Source organism: Nelusetta ayraudi, unplaced genomic scaffold, assembly GCF_046127955.1.
Source record: "Nelusetta ayraudi isolate G7.1 ecotype Tasmania unplaced genomic scaffold, CSIRO-AGI_Nayr_v1 ptg000031l, whole genome shotgun sequence".
NCBI classification, from domain to species: Eukaryota; Metazoa; Chordata; class Actinopteri; order Tetraodontiformes; family Monacanthidae; genus Nelusetta; species Nelusetta ayraudi.
Window position 1 is genome coordinate 5,004,251 of NW_027466081.1, and position 19,216 is coordinate 5,023,466.

The window sequence follows — 19,216 nt, forward strand, 5'->3', positions numbered from 1 at the left end:
CCAATATCCTCCTTCAAACTAGAGCACTACCAAAACCTGAAAACATGGTACCATGGTACCATCAGTACAAATTGCTCTGCGTGATTGGAGGCTGACTCTGGTAACAGCTTTTGGGTTTTGAAGTCCTGGTCAGAGAGAAGACCCAGAAACTAAGAAGATGGTCCATCCAGATGTGACAATGAGTGGGGCTTATACTAAATCAAGGCTGTTTTACTCAAGACTGTCAGTATTTTTTTTCTTCTCCAAAAGCCAAAATGTAAATAAAAATGTCAGATAAATGTTCCTAATGTGAAGCCCTTGGTGAAAAAATAAAACAAACAAGAAATAAAATACACATAATTATTCTAAATAAAATGATATGTTTAACTTATTTTTGTTTGTTGTTAATGTTTTGCGTATGTTGTTAAAAAAACAACAATATTTTAATAACTTAACCGCACACAATTATTTATTTCTGTGTTGATCATTTTTAATGACGACACATTTATTTATTAATTTAAAAGATGCATATTTAGGAGGGCTTTTAACCCTCCATAGATCGCAGCGTAAACGCAGCACCGCCCCCCTCCCACCAAAATAATGCGCTCCAAGTCACATGGTCGACCATGTCTCATTCTGTTTATCAACAGTTTCTTTTTCCTTTTTTTCCCCCCTCCCCACGCCTTTTCTCCTTCCAAAATAGAACCGTGTCAACATACTGTGCAGGAGGCAGTTGGTGGAAGTGGAAGTTCAGCAGCACCAAAGACGTCGAGCTGCGTCGCTTGTGGGTGTGAGTCAGAGAGCCCGTGTGGGAGGAGCCAGAGTAAGATGGCTGCGCAAAAGGGAAGAGTGCTTGAGAAATCACCGAATGGGATGTTTACCCGTTGTTAACAGGATGCTCAGCCGCCCGAATGAAGGTGCGGTTGATTCGTTTGCTTCCTCGGCTCGGTGTTGCCCCGCTCGCCCGGCGTCTCCGGGCTCCTCGACCGCCTGTCGCCCGTTCAGAGCTCTGACATTGTGGAATTCGCTAGCGGCTAGTCGTTAGCAGCGCAGCGGCTATCACCGACTAGCCAGCAGCTAGTAGGGTAGCCGTGGAAATCGGCAAACGTACAACCGTTGAGACTCCCACAAATATTGACGGTAAGTCCTCCAAGAATCCCCTCACAGCAATTTTATCGCCCAAACAGCCGTCGTTAACTGTTGACATCCCCCAACGAGCTAATTATCTTCGGCTCGTATGCGAGGTTGCTACATCATCCCCGCCGCTGGCTCGCATTGATTGTTGTTTTCCCCGCGGTTACTTCTAATGTCAGATGCGCTGATAGAAGATGTGGATCGGCAGGATGGAGGGGGAAGAGAGGGGATCAGATCCCAGAGCATTAAGTGATGTTGAGACATTTGACATTTTGAGATTTGACATTTGACAGAGCGAGATGGGCTAACCGCCTGTCAAACAGAGAGGACCCTCATTCAAGCGACCCCCCCCCCCTCACACACTGCAGTGATTTCTTGATTTTGATCGGTAAGATCCCTGCAATTACGTGTTTCTGTTTAGACCTTTCTGAATTCGAAAGTGAGTCGTCAGCAGTGTTTTTGTCAACGTTGGAAAATCAGCTGAACTTTTTTGACAGCTTGGAACCCTTTGCTTCCCGTTGAACTTGAAGTCGAAAATCAAATGAAAAGGGACATGTTTGAATGTAGGGGAATTAGTGGTAAAAAAAAAAAAAAAAAACTCTCCGCGCGACTTGGTTCAAAATTGACCCCGTCAAGTAAAGATAAAATATGCACTTGCAAGACACTGCAGTGTTGTGGTTGATTGAATGTCATCATTTTCCAATTTAAAAACAAAACAAAACAAGGTGCTCCCTTTTATTGTCTATTCAAGTTTGTAATTATGCATCAAGGAAGCTATAGATGTAAACCCATGACACCGGAGTGTTAGTGTGTTGACATTGTGTGGGTTGGCGAGGTGATAAATTAGTTTTTACAATAGCTCAGTAAAATTGGAAGGGTGTCCATGTCCGTTGATCATGTGGGATGAGGATTAGCCAGTGACTCAGATGTTCGAGGAAGGGTGACCCATCTTGTGACTAAAACGCGGAGAAAAGGAAAAAAAAGGTTGAAGGTTGAATTTTGCTCAAAGTGTTTCAGCTCCCCCCCCCCATACACACACACACACACACACGTTTGTATAGCGAAGAAACTCAACAGGAAACGGGCACAGCTGTCACTGTGAAAGCTATTGGGAGCTGCAAGCGGCCGGACAGCGTTTTCACCCCAGATTACATGTTTGTCCTGCACACTTTGAGAGGGAGATAATGACAGTCGAGACTAAACCCTGTGTGCGATCGCCAACCTTTGACAAACTCCCTCTGAGAGTAGCTTTCCTTTAATAGAATTGGAAGTTGAACTTTGAACTCTTTTATGATGCTCTTCGTGACCTGCTTGTGTCTCTGCATTCTCGACTCTTCTCGAGCGTTTGTGCCAATTGTGACGTGTGATTTGTAGGTTAACTGTTCAGGTTATGTCGAGCGTCGAGTTTGCGTGATTTTTTAAAAGGCTTTTTGCCTCTAAATTGAGGCTTTTAATGAATTCCTAAGTCGACACTGCGCGTTCCCTCAGTGCCGTGGATGTACCAGCCGCAAGCTGTTTAATCATTTGTGAGTGGCGTTATGTTTTCCTCGCCTCCTTTGAGGGAGAGGTATAAAGGTGGACACTCCCACAGGTTCACAAGGAAAGGAATGGGGACTTACAGTAAGAAACTTATGCGGAATCAACAGAATGTTTCTATTGAATAATAAAGAGACACATTTTTTTTGTGTGTCTGTTTTATGCCTTTAAAGTCGACTTCTTTTAAAGGAGATTCTGTTTCTTATCAAAGTTAGCGGGGGTTGAGGACGATAGTGATCATGTGTTCATTTCATGTTCTTTGTCATTTGTTGCAGAGCGTCCCTCCTGACTGGCTATGGAGTGGAGTTGGCTTCAGACTGGATGACAGGGTCTGCAGGGAGGACAGGGCCGCACACGTTCTAACTGACTGGCAGTGACGGCACGTTCGCAGCCGACCTTCCTCCCCTCCGCCTCTCTTTTTGGGATCCCCCCATCCCCCGTCCCCTCCTCCTCCTCGTCCTCATCCTCCTCGTCCCCCGCCTCCCCACGGCATCGTCACCTTCTCTGTCCTCTGTTTCGCCTCAGCTCTGAGCTTTTCCCTCCACTGGAACTCCTTCTCTTGCTGTTCTTGCGTCCTTGAAACTCTCTCTCCGGGCTCCAGTATGAGTTGGTTGAGCAGGCTGAACCCGCGGGGTCCTGGGAGTCGGGCAGGACGCAGCGCTGCCCCTTCCAGCCCCTGCACTGCCGACCCGGAAACCTGCCTCATGGTGTTTGAGAACCACTGGAGACAAGTGAGCCAGAAACTTTATCTAATTATTTTTTTTAATTCATTTACATCATACATTTTGTGGAGAAAAAAAAATGGACTGCACACTCAGTGAGACTTTAGACGTCCCATCTAATTCAAAATGAACTTTTTTGCAGCCTTCCAATGAAATCCCAATTCATGTCAAGTACAACCTTATCCTTTACTGAGCTCCACTTTCCAGGAAGTTTGCGCTAAAACAATCTTGAAATCACCTTTTTGTGATGTCGCAAAGGGTGCTCCTACCTCACTCTCGTTAGTGACAACACCAACAGTCACGTATCACTTCCTCCCTCTGAGATCGCATCGCTTTTGTCCCCTTTTGCCCACATGCAAGGTTCTAGAAACCAGCTGGTAAAACAGTGTTTTTTGCAGGAGACTATTCACCAAGTGCTAAATGCGTTGATTTTTTTCAAATACAGAATAATTCATTGTACAGTGATGCTCCATTGGGGTCCATAATGAAGAACAACTATCCTTCATTTTGGAACATAACAGCATGTATTTGGTTTCATGGCATTACCACCTCTCCTCTTTTTCAAAGTGGTGCACGAAGCTGAAAATACACAATTTTCGTTAAAATTGTGTTGTGTTTTAACATCGATAAAAAGCCACTTTATTAAATGCTCGGTGGCTGGAGAACAGGCCGTAATCACACGCAGCACCCTTCACGTGAAGCGGCCTGGATTATGATTTGTTTGACGTGGGTGCGCCTTGTTTTTTTGTGTAGTGTCAGTGCTCACAGTACCAAACTGCCCTGTGGCAAATCTGCACCCCACAGCCGGTTAAGTGTATTAAGCATCCAAACAAAAGCAACTAGATGGATTGAAACGGCTGCCTGACCCAGCAGACAATTAGTCCCCCCCGCCCCCCCCCACACACACACACACACACACAGTTTTCTCATAGACATTATTATTATTCTACCAAATCCATCCATCCACTTTCTATTACCGCTCCTCCTGCCCTCAGGGTCGCGCTGGTTGCTGGAGCCCATCCCAGCTGTCTTAGGGTGAACGCTGGCTTAAAGAAAAGGCCTGGAAATGAAAAGAACAAAACAGAAACTGCTGCTGCTGCTGCTGCTTCTAAAAAAATTTAAAATGAATTAGTTTGTCAACAGATTTCGTTTCATAATTTCTGTAGTTTAGCAACTGCCACCTGTTGCAACTTCTGAGTTGCAGTGCATTTGCTGCGTCATTTCCCTCGTCTGTTTTCCATTGGATCGCAGATTGAATAAAAAGTAAATGTTCACAGTACGCGATAGGGAGAACAGTCACATGTGTCAGTGAATGATTAGCCGTCCAGGTTTGAATATTTACACCACAGGCCACAAGAGATTAAGGCCTTTCCTCAAGTAGCGGAGAGGCACCTGCCCGGCTGGTTGATATTTGTCAGTCTGCAGCAGGTGTGGCTCTCTCAGAATGCTCACTGCATTAGATTAGATTAGGGATCTATTGCCATTTGTACAAGTTGAAAACAGGTTAAAACAGGTGCATTGGAATTCTCATGCGTTTCCCTGAGTCAGCGTAAGAATACAGTTAGTCTAATATAAACACATATGTGCTTGTACATTTGAGCATAATGCTGCACTTCTAAATACATTATTCTTTTTTTACGTTGCATAATTTACTAAAATAATAGATACAAAGGGGGAAAAAAAAGAAAAAATTGGTCGCAGTTTAAAATGTTGGTCCATCATATTCTCATTTTTGAACAGAGGACCAAGGAGGATATTGATGTGATTTGTGGAAATATGCTATAACACAAAAATTAATAATGGCGCCGTGGGAACACATATCACATTTTCAACATTCACAAGCAAACACAGAAATATAAGACACCCAAATACCGATTCCTCTTCAGGTGTCCTGGGTGCTGGAGCAGCACGAGCCGTCGTCCTCCAGCGACGACCTCACGGCGGTGCGCAACAACACCGATCAGATGCTGTGCCTGCTGGCCGAGGAGCGGCCCGCCGACAGCCCAGACGGTGGCGCTGGCGTGCAACCCATGGGCCCCATACTGGACATGGTGGTCACCGAGAACATTCTGGAGCGTCTGGTCCAGTGGCACCTGCGCCGTGGCCTGGACCCAGACAGCCAGGGGGCGCTGCTGAAGCTCTTCGAGATGCTCATTGGCCAGTCGCAGCAGCCCGTGCTGCAGCACAACGCCGTCCTCCACCCCCTGCTGAGGCTGCTGGCAGCTTGCGCCGACTCGGAGCTGGGATGTCCTCCAGCGCTGGAGAACAGCCTGGTTCTGCTGCTCAACCAGGTAGAGCCGCCTCACCCCAGGCAAACACAGAGCAAGTTTTTTTTTTTTTTTCAAAGTGCAAAAACTTGGATTTTGGTTTTAAAAGTCACCACGCGTATCTCCCAACAGGTGTGCGTGTCCATGGCCCGGCAGCCTGTGGTCCTGGAGATGTTGTTCCGGGCGGCGCCGGCCCAGCAGGGCTCCACGAACCTGCTGATCTTTTCCCTGCTTGTGCCATTCATTCACCGAGACGGCGCCATCGGGCAGCAGGCCCGAGACGCGCTGCTCCTGGTCATGTCGGCCTCCGCCAGCCACGAGTCGGTGGCGCGTTACATCGCCGAGAACTCTTACTTCTGCCCGGTGGGTGTTGATTCCTCATGCACTCTCACGCTGCCATGTTGTTTCTTTCTGATACATAGGGGAGTCGAGTGAAGGGTGCGTTTACAGGTGCTTCTAAAATTTGTGCTTTGAAGCACACAGACTTTTGTGAGCGTTTCTCAACTGGCGGGTCGAGGCCCCAAAGGCGGTCGCAGAGCTGTTTTGGTTGGGTCGTGGCTTTTTACAGGGTTTTTAGAATATATATATTTTTATATAGAAAATGTCAGGCATCTGTTTTGAAGGACATGCAATTCAATTCAGCAATTTCAAGAATTTCTTTTCTCGACATGATGGAAAGCGGATGAGCATTTTTATTTTTGTGGAAAATTTGAGCGCTTTGGAATAAGTTTGGGTCCTCAGACTCCACCAGTTGAGAAGCACCGGTCTAGAAGGTTTAAGGTGGGGACGAGACAGCTCGGAGTGAGCGCGTGTGCATGGAGGAGTGTGTTTTTCGCGTGTGCGGCGGCGTCTGATTCTGATGCATGAGTGATGTTAATGCGCGATAATGGAAGGGGAAGGACATGACTCTGCACTCAGCGGCTGCTCATCCTTATCTACATCCTCTCAGCGCCGTCTCAGTTTAGAGAGCTTCCTGTAGTCAGCACTCTTCGCCCGCTGCTGCACGATTACGATTGGACGAGTCTCGGATAGTGAGGCGAAACGCAGCGCTTTAAAAAGTAGACCTGTGTTTTGGCAAGTGTAGACTAATTTGATATTTCGATGCATTTTCTTTGTACTACAAAAGTGATTTCTGGAGGATGAGCCATTGCATTGTAGTTCTTTCAAGCTGCCATAAGGTGGTAGTAAACAGCTGATTTGTTTTTTTTATTTCCCAATCTAACAAATACATTTAGTTATGTTTTAAGTTGCGTCAAGAAGCAGATGTGATAATAGCATATAAAGAAGATAGATCATCACAATTTCCTCTGAGAACTGAGATCATTTCCCTTCCTGTTATTGTCCTGTTTGAAAATATCTCTTTTTTTTAAACTATAAACTACTTCAACGCCTGAATGAGTGGCTGGCTCGCAGGAACCAGCTGTGTCTCTGAAACCTGCCCGTCTCCCCCCAGGTGTTGGCGACCGGCCTCAGTGCCCTCTACTCGTCGCTGCCCAGGAAGATCGAGGTCAGAGGAGACGACTGGCACGCTCTGCGACGCGAGGACTGGATCGGCGTGTCGTCGCTCGTGCTGTTCATGAACTCCCTGGAGTTCTGCAACGCCGTGGTGCAGGTCGCCCATCCGCTGGTCCAGTCCCAGCTGCTGGACTACCTCCACAACGGTTTCCTCGTACCCGTGATGGGCCCGGCGTTGCACAAGGTGGGACGAATGTGCGACGCGGGAAAGACGCAACTCCAGCGTCCCAGAAAATAAGTAGTGGGATAAATTGTTTTTTTTTTTTATGATCTATTGACCGATTTGATGTTGCTAGGGGTGGGAATCACTAGGTACCTGACGATTCAATTTGATTCCGATTCAGAGGGCTACGATGCAATTAATTGCGATTAATCGAGAATCGCGATTTATCACAATTTTTTTATCACAATATTTGTTTGTAGCGTCACACATCTTGCTTACAGCTTACAAACAGTGTGACTTTTGTCGGGTTTCTTTTTCCCCGCAACCTCATAAAACCCAAAATGCCGCCTCATGCTGACTTTAAATCCCGAGGGAACCCATCAATTTGCTTTTTCAGTCATCTTTAATGGCGTGCGTGTCGGTGTCTCGCCTCATGAGTTGGTTTGGGTCGTGTGTCTCTGTGCGTCACCTTAAATGGTCCGGTGCGACGCTGCAGTTCCGGCTTCATTAAAAAAAAAAAAAAAATCGATTCTTAATTGGCAATGTCATAATCACGATTATTCTAAAAATCTAATTTTTTTCCCACCCCTGTTATTTACCGTTGCTGTCCTGTTGCCCTGTCCAGTCGTTTCTTATCATTTCCGCCTGTGTGTGTGTGTGTTTAGTCATCAGTGGATGAGATGATCGCCAGCACCGCCTACCTGGACCTTTTCCTGCGGAGCGTGTCGGAGACCTCCCTCCTGAAAACCTTCCTGCGCTTCATCCTGCTGCATCGTCACGACAACGACACCATCCTGGACACGCTGCTCACGCGCATCAACAGCAATTCCAGGGTATGAAAAAACAAAAAAACATGTGCTGCGTCGTAGCGCCTGCCCTCCTCGCATAAACCCAGCTGTGTGGGTGGCGAGCGAGCGAGCGGGAAATGTAGCCGAGTGAAATCGCTGCGACATAGTCCAGATGCACCGCATTGCGTGCTTGTTGTTGTAAAATGTGATGCGTTTAAACTGACCCGGCTGTGAAATGAGGTCAGAGGGAGTCGAGAGTTGTTTGCCTCACTGTTGTTGTGATGTTTGTTTGCAGTTTACCTCGACAAAGCCACTTAACATTGATTTCGCAGGTGCTTTTACTCACTACTGGGAATAGCTGGTGATCCAGAAATACCCGTAAAAATCAGCATTTATTAACCACTAACTTGTGTCCATATTTTTCCCATGTGTTGCAGCTCTGCATGGTGTCCCTGAGCCTCTTTAAGACTCTCCTCTCACTGAATTGTGAAGATGTAATGCTGCAGCTCGTTCTCAGGTAGGTTTGTGCACCTCTGCTTGTCTCAGCAACACACGTCAAGGGAAACTGAATTGGCCTCGTCTGATTCTGAATCGTGTTGTGTGTGTGTCTCGCCCCCAGGTATCTGCTGCCCTGCACTCACGTTATGCAGAGCCAGCGTCGCGCAATCAGGGAGACTGACATATACGGCAAGTCGGCCGACAAGTTCCTGTCGCTGATCCCAGATTGCTGCAGGACGTGCACGGCGGCCGCTGCTGACCGCGACGAGGACGGCGGGTTCCGGGCCAAAGGTGAGCGGTGACGACTCAGGGCGGACAGTTTTGTATCCGTTTTCAAATCTCGCGAAACTCTAAATAGCTATAGAATGCAAGAGGGCTGCAGCCTCAGCCTAAATGTGTAAAGGGTGAAGGTCCTTACACACTGGTAGCAAATTTGGGAGGCTAATAATTTGCTTTTTAAAAAAAAAAAAAAAAAAAAAAAACCTTTTGAAGTTAATGCAACCTTCCACACAACAGCAAATTTTCACGGAGCGAAAAAGCGGCTGTTATTTTTTCACCCTAGTATCGAATTTTGCAGAGGCGAAAAAAGGTGAACGGCTGGACCTCTGACCAATCAAAATAATGTTGGTATGTCGATGAAGTGCTGACTTTACCTCATGTAATTAGCCGCCGTTCCGGAACAGTCGGCTCTCTGTAATTTGTTCTCTTCCTCTGTAAACGTGGAGCCAGTTGACGGATTAGTCTTTCAAATTGTCTGACGGACATTCTAAAGCACTGGCAAATTTTCAATGCGTCAAATTTGAGTCGTGTTGAACTCGCCAATTTCCTCTCTCAAGAACAATATTGGCTGTACCCAAAGACTTCTATCCTTTTCCTTTTTTTAATTCAACCATCACCAGGACATCATCACTTGAGGATGTAGTTGACTCCATTGTTTCTCCTTCAGTGCGAAAGAAAGAGCGCCAAACTTTATTTGCTTCGCGCTAGTTGTGTACACGAAAAAAATTAGCAGGCGAAAAATTTGCATTTCCGCGTCGTTTATTCGCGTCGCTTTGTCTATTGCCCGGTGTGTGAGGACCTTGAGGCTGCAGGCGTTATCAATGACCAAAGACCCTTTGTGACATCATAAAGGGACAGTGGTTTTAGCATGATAATTTTGAAAAATGGAGCAAACAATTTCATACAACTTTTCTCTTTTCTTATCTTTTAGAATGTCACCTTGATGTGTTGTGTTTCTTTGCAGCACTGAACAGTCCAGGCACAGAGTCCCCTGCCCCACCCAGACCCAGCACTCCATCTCGCTTGTCCTTCTTCATCCGCCAACCGAGCACTGGCAGTGGCTCAGGAGGGGGAGGAGGAGGAGGAGGAGGCCCTGCTACCCCCACCGGCATGGAGCCGCCTCACTCGGGCGCTCACCCGCTGTCACCGGAAAGCCCCATGCACCACCAGCAGGCCTACACCGACTGTCTGGACTGGGACTCGGGCTACCTGGAGTACCTGCGAGACGCCCAGCGGGGCATCGAGCGCTGCTCCTGGGCCTGCTGCGATTGGTCGGCGCCCTACGACGGCGAGAACCCCTCCCCCAGCACGGCCCCTCCGCCTCCGCCACCGCCCACCTCCAACCCTTCCGTGGCCCTGTTCCCGGAGCACTTCTCCCTGCACCACCAGGCCGGGAGCAACGGCACTCCTCCGGGCCAGCGTAGGGCGGCGGTGGTGGCCGCCGCGCGCTCCGAGTGGAGCAGCTCGGAGCGCGACAGCGGCGAGTGGGACGTCACCATCGGCAAAAACAGCTGCATCAGCCTCACTCCGCGCTCCAAGAAGCGCAGCCTGCAGAGGGAGGAGCTCCTCCCGAAGCCGGGCCCTCATTGCACCGCCGTCACCTCCTCGTCCTCGGGTACCCCGTCGCTGGCGTCCCACCCGGCTGCGTCCTCAGCCCTTCACAATTCGACGTCCTCCAACACTGCCACGTACCAGGTGATGTACAACGGGACGCAGGGCGACGGGTGCTCGGACAATCGGGACAGAGAGCTGGAGGTGAAGAAGGTGAAGCGGGACCTGGACGAGAACGCCAATCAGAACGGGTCCCTCGTCGCCCGCGCTCCGCCGCTACCCCAGCCCGCGTTCGGCAGTATTGACACCAACGATGCACAGTCCAGTCGCTCCGCCCAGGCGCCCTCCGCCAGCTCCGACGCCAAACAGCCGACCAACAACACCTCAAACGCACTCGCGGCGTCCGCCGATCTTCCAGAGGCCAGCCAGCCGCACCAGTCCGTCGAGAGCCTCATCCAGGAGCTGCTGGAGCAGGTGCCCGGGGAGCCGCAGCTCGGCGCCGAGTCCAACGGCCAGGGCATCAGCATAGAGGCCTTCACGCAGGAGCTGAGGGAGCTGGAGGACCGGGTGAAGGAGCGCGGCAGGGGGGCCAGCCTGCAGGAGGACGGCGTCGGGGAGCTGCCGCTGGCTGAGCGGCAGGAGGAGGAGCAGCAGCAGCAGCAGCAGCAGCAGCAGCAGCAGCAGCAGGAGGCGAAGCAGACCGGCGAGATGAAGGGAGAAGGGGCCGCGGTCGGCCTGTGTAGCCCTGCCAGACCCCTGAATCAGCCGGCCACTCAGCCATACACAGGTGAGACACAGTGGCAACTGTGGCCAAGTCTTTTAATCCAAAAGGTTGAACATTTTTAGATAGTCTAAGTATATCAAGTGGTTTGTATCTTACTTTTTTTAAATCTCAAACTCCAGTGGAGTCATCTTGCACTGTTGCAACAACAGCTTATTTAGCCCTCTGTTTACAGCCTACCGCCTGCCGCCTGCCGAGAGGTTCACTCTAGTTTTTCTGCAGAATCTGATGCTTTGTTTGACTTTCCACATCATTGGAAAGTGACCAATACTCTGTGGTCTTAGAGCAGAGACAGCAGGTTTTGTGGTTAACCTGAAACTTGTGCCCTCTGTGACATCACAAGTGGTGGATTTTTCAGAACAAATTTTCAGGATAAGAAGCCTCTTGCTGCCTACTTCTTTTACAATAAATCACCCTTTTGGACCTGGACGACTCCGGTATCTGTCTGTTCGTGCCTCTCATTCGCCGATCCCTCCTTCTCTTCCCGTCAAGGTCCGTTCGTCGTGGTCCTGTTCGCCAAGCTGGAGAACATGCTCCAAAACTCGCTGTACGTCAACATCCTGCTCACGGGCATCGTGGCCCAGCTGGCCTGCTACCCTCAGCCCCTCCTGCGCTCCTTCCTGCTCAACACCAACATGGTCTTCCAGCCCAGCGTCAAGTCCCTCATTCAGGTACAGAGCTCCGTTCAGAACGTGGCACAGTGAGTGAAAGTCGGCTTCCAGGTGGACTTGACAGGTCAAAAGTGAGTTTAGCATCCTGAGTGGGGGGGGGTCTTTAGTTTTCTGTTGTTTTGGCCGTTGTGGATCTTTTTCTGCCCACTTCACTTCTGCGCTAGCATTGCTTCCAGAAGCATCAGGGCCTTAATGAATATTCACAATGTTATTAGTAATTTTCCACTTCTGTCTGAGATATTCAGTTGCAGTTCCTCTCGTTAGAGGAAGCAGGAGAAATATCTACTCAGACTGGTTTGATTAGGAAACTACTCAAAAACTCACTGCTGTATGATAAAGTAAAAATGAGCCGATTGTTCCGATGATCTTCAGATCCAACTGAAATTAATTTTCACCTTAGCAGCTTAACAGAATCTATTTTTCACTTGGCAAAAAAAGCAGGTAATTTTCAGATGTAAAATTGCGATTGCAAGGTGAAATGGTTTTGAGTATTGCTCCGCAAAAATTAATTTCAAGTAAAAATGCTGCCCTCCGATGAATTTTCCGGCTAGGAGAGCATTTGAAAACAGTTGCCCTACTTAAAATTCCAGCAATGATGTTAATTTTTTTTGTGGGGTGGGAATTTACATTTCCTAAGATCAACCAACTTGACTAAAAAAAAATAAATTAAAAAAAAATCTCGGCTCCTCTCAGGTCCTCGGCTCCATCAAGAACCGCATCGAGGCGTTCGCAGCTTCCCACGAGGATTTCCCAGCCATGTTGAGAAAGGCGCAGCAGTACTTAGTGGCCCGAGGCAAAGTGGACTGGACCGACACTCCAGCAGGCGTCCCCCCACTGCGGCGCTCCGACTCGCTCGGTGAGGATGCAACCAGAGTTTAAGGAGGCGGGAAATGCTTCACTGAGTTTATTTTAATCCCCAAATCTGTATAATAAACTGGCATAAATCGATCACGACATGATTAGACCGTCATGTTAGAGCAGGCATGGTTAAACTATGGCCAGGGGGCAAAAAGTGGTCCTTTAAGAGTTTTAATCCGACCCGTTTAAGCCGACCTATTATTATTGATATTAATAGTAAGTACTGTAAGCTGTGTTTCAGCAATTTTTCTCGTGTCTCTCTAGTGTTTTAAGAGTCATTTAAATAAAGAGCTAAATAGCAAAGGCTTCAAAGACAGATATTTTGTTGTAAAGTTTTGTTCATTTTCAATAGACATTAAAGCACATTTTCTACATACAGTATCCCATGATGATATATGTTTGTGTCCTACGAGGTGGGTCGCCAAAGCACTTCGTCCATCGGCTGCTGCTCCGGCCCCTCTGTCAAGTTTTAGAACCCATTGTGGCCCCACCAGTCAAAAAGTTTGCCCACCCGTATATCATGTGTTGAGTTCTAGCGGTGTGTGATAATACTGACACACTGGATTGGAAAACTGATTTGAGTTCAGACCGAAAATAAGTAAAAACACTTTCAAAAGAAAAAAAAAAAAAGTGGAGAAAGCATGGACTTTCTGACTCACTGACAAGAGAGACTCGTTTTATTGATGAATTGACTTTTGTGACCCAACTGCAGGAGAAGTAAGTACAGAAATAGAGTAATAGAGTAACTGCAGCCGCTGCATTCTTATTGGAACTGTTATCACTCATTCACACATTTCCAATTCCAGTCAAGAGCCGCAAGCCATCCCTCGGAGACCTGATCCTCCGCCACACCAACAGCCCGACCCGGGCCCGGAACGCCGCCCAGCTGGCCCTCGCGCACGTGCGGGATGGCAGCCATTCGCTGCACAGCGCGCTCTTCAGAGGCAGCGGCGGGGGCGGGGGCGGGGCCTCCGGCCTGGAGAAGCAAGCCGAGGCGCTGCGGGTGAAGAACGCCGTGTACTGCGCCGTCATCTTCTGTGAGTTCCTCAAAGAGCTGGCAGCCCTGGCGCAGGAGCACGCCGTCAGCCTGCCTTTCCCTCGCGGCCAAGGCGTGGAGGAGTAGACGGCCAGCGCCTCGCCACCCTGCCACCCCTCCACCCATCGCGTGGGGACGACAGGAAAGGCTCGTGCGAAGGCACAGACCCGAAGGTTAAAAGAACATTTTGTTTTTTTAAACCAAAATTCTGAAAGTCAAACCTGCAGGACTGGAAGAATTCTTCACATCTGTAAACTTGATCTTGTGCATATCATGTATTATAACTAGATTCTATACACGGACAAACAGAGAGACGTTGGCGAACGCTCGACATGGGAGAACTTGTACAGACACCTTCCGCACTGCACCACGGTATAGCACGGTGACGCAGTAGAGCCACACATAGAGGGAATAGGGTGCACATTGTGGTGCTAGTCCAGCCTTTTGTTCTTCTTTTCCGTTTTTAGCTTTTTAAGTCAGGTTCAGGACATTACAGAGCAGCAGGATTCATCCTCAAAGAAGTTACGACACCAAAAAACTGCTCAGCGGGAAATACGAAAAAAAAAAGTCGGTCCATCAGCTTCAAACTGGTACCTATATACATTTGAGGCATTTGTTTTAATAGCCGCGGAGATGAGCCGTCAGCCCTGGAAAGCATCAACGTGTTCTTTTTCAGAAGTGTCCGTTTTTACATTTGCACCGTTCCTTTCTAGACATATCATCATCATCATCATCATCATCATCATCATTGGCGTGTGGGAGCGGGCGCGACCAAGTGGTCGATTTGATTGAATGGCGCCAGGTGGCAAACAATGTTCGAAACCACAGCGAGGCTCTCGCACTCCCTCCCCCTCTTTTCATGTGTCATTTTGTTTCGTACAATCTGGGAAGAGCCAGCGAAACAGTGAAGGCTACAAGGGAAGGAAGTTTTTTTGTTTGTTTGTTTGTTTTTCCGGGAGCTTCAGCTGTGGTTTTTTCGTTTACTTTGAACTTACGGTTGCACGGGGTTGGGGTGGCCTCTTCGTGAGGCGTTGACTGACGCAGAGAGGGTAGCTTGTAAGATACTCTCTCCTTTTTTTGTCTCTCAGTGTGAGACAGGCCAAACTTCAATTTGGGACTTACCATGCTGCTAATTTTACTTCATTTTATTATTATAATTATTCTTTTTCTTTTTTTGCTATGAGATGCTAACACCAAATTAGCTTCTTTTCGGTACAAAGTGTGTGTGTGCGCGCGGGTGTGTGTGTGTCTGTCTGGGGAAATGGAGGAGAAAGTGCCAGTCTTTTATTTTATTGTTTAATTTTTTTTTTTGATTGAATGGAGCCACACAGTATTTAAGACTTTGCCAAGAGAGAGTTTTACCTTGTTACCCTGTAGGGATTAACGTTTAATACATTATTTTTTTCTTCACGCAGTTGTGTCTAATTTCGAAGTCCACAGTGTCCATATAAATGTTAATTTCCTCCCTGTGAAGACGGGAGGAAAAGTGATTCGTACATTGGGAACTGGAGGACGTGTAAAATGAAGACGGTGTGACTGGAATCCTTTAACATTTTTAACATAACGGTTGCTTTGCCAACGTAGCACATACTAGCCAATGCTCCCCGAACTCTGAGAAGCGGTTAGCTTCCGAAAAGTCTTGCCATCCCCCCCCCCCACTACCACTCCCCCGAGAGTCGAGACCGCTCCCCGTTTTTAGAAAGGCTGCCCATTTTTCGTAATCTTATAAAAAGCCATAGTTTTTGGATGTAGAACCTCATCACCTCTCCGAATCACTTTTCTATGGAGTTTTTTAGAGACATTTCATAACACTCCACTGTTTTTTAAGATAGTTGAAGAGACTTTTGCATGCCACTTTAGGGCAGGTTTATAAGTACGGTAGTGATCACGTTACGTCGAGTCTTTTTCTTCTTAGGTTTGTACGATAGCGCTTCAATTAGCTTCCATTGCGGCGGGTCGTGGTGGGAGGGGAGTCGGGCAGGTGGCTGCGGAGATCAACAGCAATATGTTCCTGCACCGAATGTTTCCCCTCGCATCCTTGTATCAGTAGAGGAGCAGCTTCCGCCAAGGGATCGTGTTTTAGTTGTGTTGAGTGTGGGCTGAACCCAGACGTCAAAACTGCAGGATTCGGAAGATCGTGCGTATTTTATTTTATTTTATTATTATTAATTTTTTTTATTTTTTTTATTTTTAAACAAATATCGCTGGTTCTGCCTGCTATCTAGAGTACACGCAAATATATATATTTCTAATCACGTACAGACTTGCGCATTCGGGGAAGTCCTTCCAAGTTATTTGACGTCACATCTTCTACCCCCCAACCCTTTTTTTTTTTTTTTTTTTTAATTAACTCTGTTCCTGTTTAATAGTCATAAGTAACCAACTTTATTGACGCCCTCCTTGCGCTGCGCTTTTGTGGTTCTTCTGTAGCCATTTTTTCCTTAGGCTGTTTCCCTTCAGGCTTCTGTCTGGTCATATCAGGCCTAGAGGTTATATTGCCACCTCTTGGCCTGATGTGTACTTGACATCTAATGACAATTGGCGTAATGTGGTTGCACAATGACAAGATTAAACTTTTTTTTCCCCCTTAGCCAAAAATTATTTTAAAAAAAAATATCCACATACTTTCCACACAAGGCCCAAGATGTTGCTATTGTGCTGTGAACGAGGTGTTCACTGTTGATTTTGACAGCATGCAGGTCTATTTTTACCTTCCATGCCAAAAGGGACTTTCTCCCAACTCTAAATGAGACCTAAAATGCACAATTTCTGGAAAGAGGTCCTCCTATTAAAGGGGCGGGGAAAACCAAAACGACAAAGGAAGGGTTCGAGTTTTGTGAATTGTTTTGATAGAAATCTTTGTCATACCAATCAGACCATCTATGATTGAATTATATAATTTTTATGTAGGGCCCTTGTCTGGGAAGTTTGACTTCGGTCTGTAAAACTCAACTGTTTGGTTTCAAACAACCACCGAATTATTATTTTTTAAAATAGTTTTTCATGTGATGATAACCTATACAACATCTCATGTGCTTTCTGTCTGTCACCCTGTACTTTTTCTTCTTCTCTGATACGTACATGGACACCAAAGAATCTGCGACAGACTCTGGAATCCCCTCTGTTTCTGTTCAATCATGGTCCCCTTTATGGCACACAATCTAAAGGCAGTTACATGCGTGATATGCAGTATGTAGCACTTTTTACATGTTGCTAGTGCTCTTGCGTATTCACAGAAAAGGTGCCAATGCAGTTTGCCGAGTGACTTTTGACAGCCAAGTGCAAGAGGGTTAGAGAAAGGGACAGTAAACTTTGAAAAAAAAAATGTAATCCATGCAGTTATTGAGCTGCAGTATTGTTGACATTCATAGTTTATCATAAGAATTCATAAGCGAGCGAGATTACAGAGCAGAAATCCACACCTGTGACAAACCAATCTCATATAAACCCGACTCATCCTAGAGGAGTTGACACCTTTGCAATGTTTCAGTCAGTTTCAAGTAATGAAAAGGGACTTTCAAAATAATGTTGACATTTTCCCCATGTTCGATCTTAACAAATGTGTACGTTTAATTTTTATTGTTTGTATTTTTTTTTTTTTTTTTAAATAGTGTTTTATTTTTAAATAAGACATTTGGCCATTTGGTTCTTATGAGGGACTGTTTCCTACCAAAATCTTTGTTAATTAATCGAATAGGGATTGATTTTTTTTATTTTTTGCAAGACTGATAGATTGAAAAAACAGAGGAATACACATTTTAAAAAGGGTGCAGCAATGACTTTTCTGAAAATGTCAATCGTCTTCCTCTGGTGAAGTGGCCTGACATCAGCGGGGATTATAGTCAGGGAGGCAAAATTTAAAAGATACTGATTTTAACTCCTTGCGTTAATAAAAGGCATTAGTTTTTAGCAGCTTCAGTGTAAAAAAAGAAAGAAAACCATCTCAGCTCACACTCTTAATCTTCTTGAACCAAGTTCATTTTCCTAACTGACAAAGAAAGTGTTAAATGATGAGCTAAAATTCTATGAAGAAATGTTTCTCCTTTCCAGCATTAATATTAGAACTGTTGTTTATTTTTTGTTTCCCACACACTTGAACACTACAATTAATCCATCAAGGAATTTTCACGCCCTTCAAATTGTTTGTGTAGTTTGGGCTGAGACCAATTTGTGTTGGCTACTGTGTGTGTGCGTGCGCGTGTGTAACTTTACATGCAGCCATCAGTCGTTCAGCTGTCACTGTCGGTGCGGTTTGAACTTCAATTGCAACACGCCCCCTTTTGTTGCCACCCTCGCAACGCAACATGTGGTTGAAGAGGAACTTTTTGAAACCCATTTTTAGCTGAGAATGCACAGACCTTGATTTATTATGCGATTTATTTTTTGTATGGGAATAACTGACAACATTTTGGCTACTTTTGCCATTTAATGCTTTGAATTTTCTTTTTACAAACCTGATTTCTCTTTCACATTTGTGCCATTTTGAATTCAGATTTTTTTTTTTTTTTTTTTTTCCAAGTGTTGATTTGTGATGCCTATCAAGGGATGTACAGCATCTTCTTAGTCCTTTTATTTAGTCTTCACTCATGGTTTCTCCCCTGTGATCTATGCAACACACAGCCTGGTGTCCCCTTGGTGAAGCTGAAAGGAAAAATGTCGATTTAATGTGTAAATACTGTAAAAAGCAATGTGTCAAACATGCAGAGGTATGTGAAATGACCAACAGGACAAAATCATGCTTAAAATGTAATGATGAATGTGTGTCAGAAATATTTTTCTATATTTTGAAAATCTTCATCTAGTGTGGGAAAAACTGTCAGAACACTACAAAGGGAATGTTTTTATTAATTTATAAATTCTTTGCCTAGCAATATTACCCTTGTCCTCGTGTCTTATTTCCTGGTCTTCTGCAACGAAATGACTCGATATAGACGTCAAGTTAACCACAAAAAAAACATTTGTATGGTTTTGCTTCTGTCCAAGAAAGATCTCGGCAGTAACTCAGTCACTGGTGAGTAACTGGTAAGAAAATCAAGTTGGATGAAATAGTCCCCTCGTTCACATGGATGAAGGGCCAGAGTAGATGACACTACAGTGACATCTCGCGGTGAGAAACCATACTGCAATGAAAATAAGTGGATAACTGACATTAAATGCATCCTCAGTAGATCACCTGGTTTTAACAAATTCCTATTATTAGTGATATATGTGATTGTACAATGAGATGTCACAACAAATCTCAGATTATTTAATGATCATATTTATGTAATGGTAAAGTCCATATGAATTATTTATTGTCTCGCCAATAATTGTAATATGTTCATCATGCTCATCATATCAAATACTAATTGCTTTCATTAGAAAAAAAAACACCTAAGACAGCTGGGATAGGCTCCAGCAGACCCCTGTGACCCTGACCTCGGGACTAAGCGGGTATG

The 19,216-nt window shown here is 46.1% G+C and overlaps 1 protein-coding gene across 2 annotated transcripts; it reads left to right on the forward strand.

Annotated features, from left to right (window-relative positions):
• Positions 1-778: 778 nt before the first annotated feature.
• On the forward strand, positions 779-18,651 carry fhip1b (FHF complex subunit HOOK interacting protein 1B). 2 transcript variants are annotated; one of them, XM_076031015.1, is made up of 12 exons: positions 779-1,119; positions 2,925-3,380; positions 5,258-5,662; positions 5,771-6,001; positions 7,092-7,337; positions 7,982-8,149; positions 8,542-8,621; positions 8,724-8,893; positions 9,846-11,219; positions 11,706-11,884; positions 12,578-12,740; positions 13,549-18,651. In XM_076031015.1, the coding sequence occupies exons 2-12, from the start codon at positions 3,252-3,254 to the stop codon at positions 13,863-13,865; spliced, it is 3,462 nt and encodes a 1,153-aa protein (XP_075887130.1). In that variant the 5' UTR covers positions 779-1,119; positions 2,925-3,251; the 3' UTR covers positions 13,866-18,651. The 2 variants fall into 2 exon arrangements, with proteins under 2 accessions (XP_075887130.1, XP_075887131.1); XM_076031016.1 differs by having other exon boundaries at positions 779-896.
• The last annotated feature ends 565 nt before the right edge of the window (positions 18,652-19,216 follow it).

Excerpts from the sequence above, each read along its gene's own strand:
- fhip1b (XM_076031015.1), top strand. The coding sequence starts at position 3,252 with ATGAGTTGGTTGAGCAGGCTGAACCCGCGGGGTCCTGGGAGTCGGGCA. Across the intron at positions 3,381-5,257 it reads TTGAGAACCACTGGAGACAA|GTGTCCTGGGTGCTGGAGCA; the intron begins GTGAGCCAGAAA and ends ATTCCTCTTCAG. Across the intron at positions 12,741-13,548 it reads GCGGCGCTCCGACTCGCTCG|TCAAGAGCCGCAAGCCATCC; the intron begins GTGAGGATGCAA and ends TTCCAATTCCAG.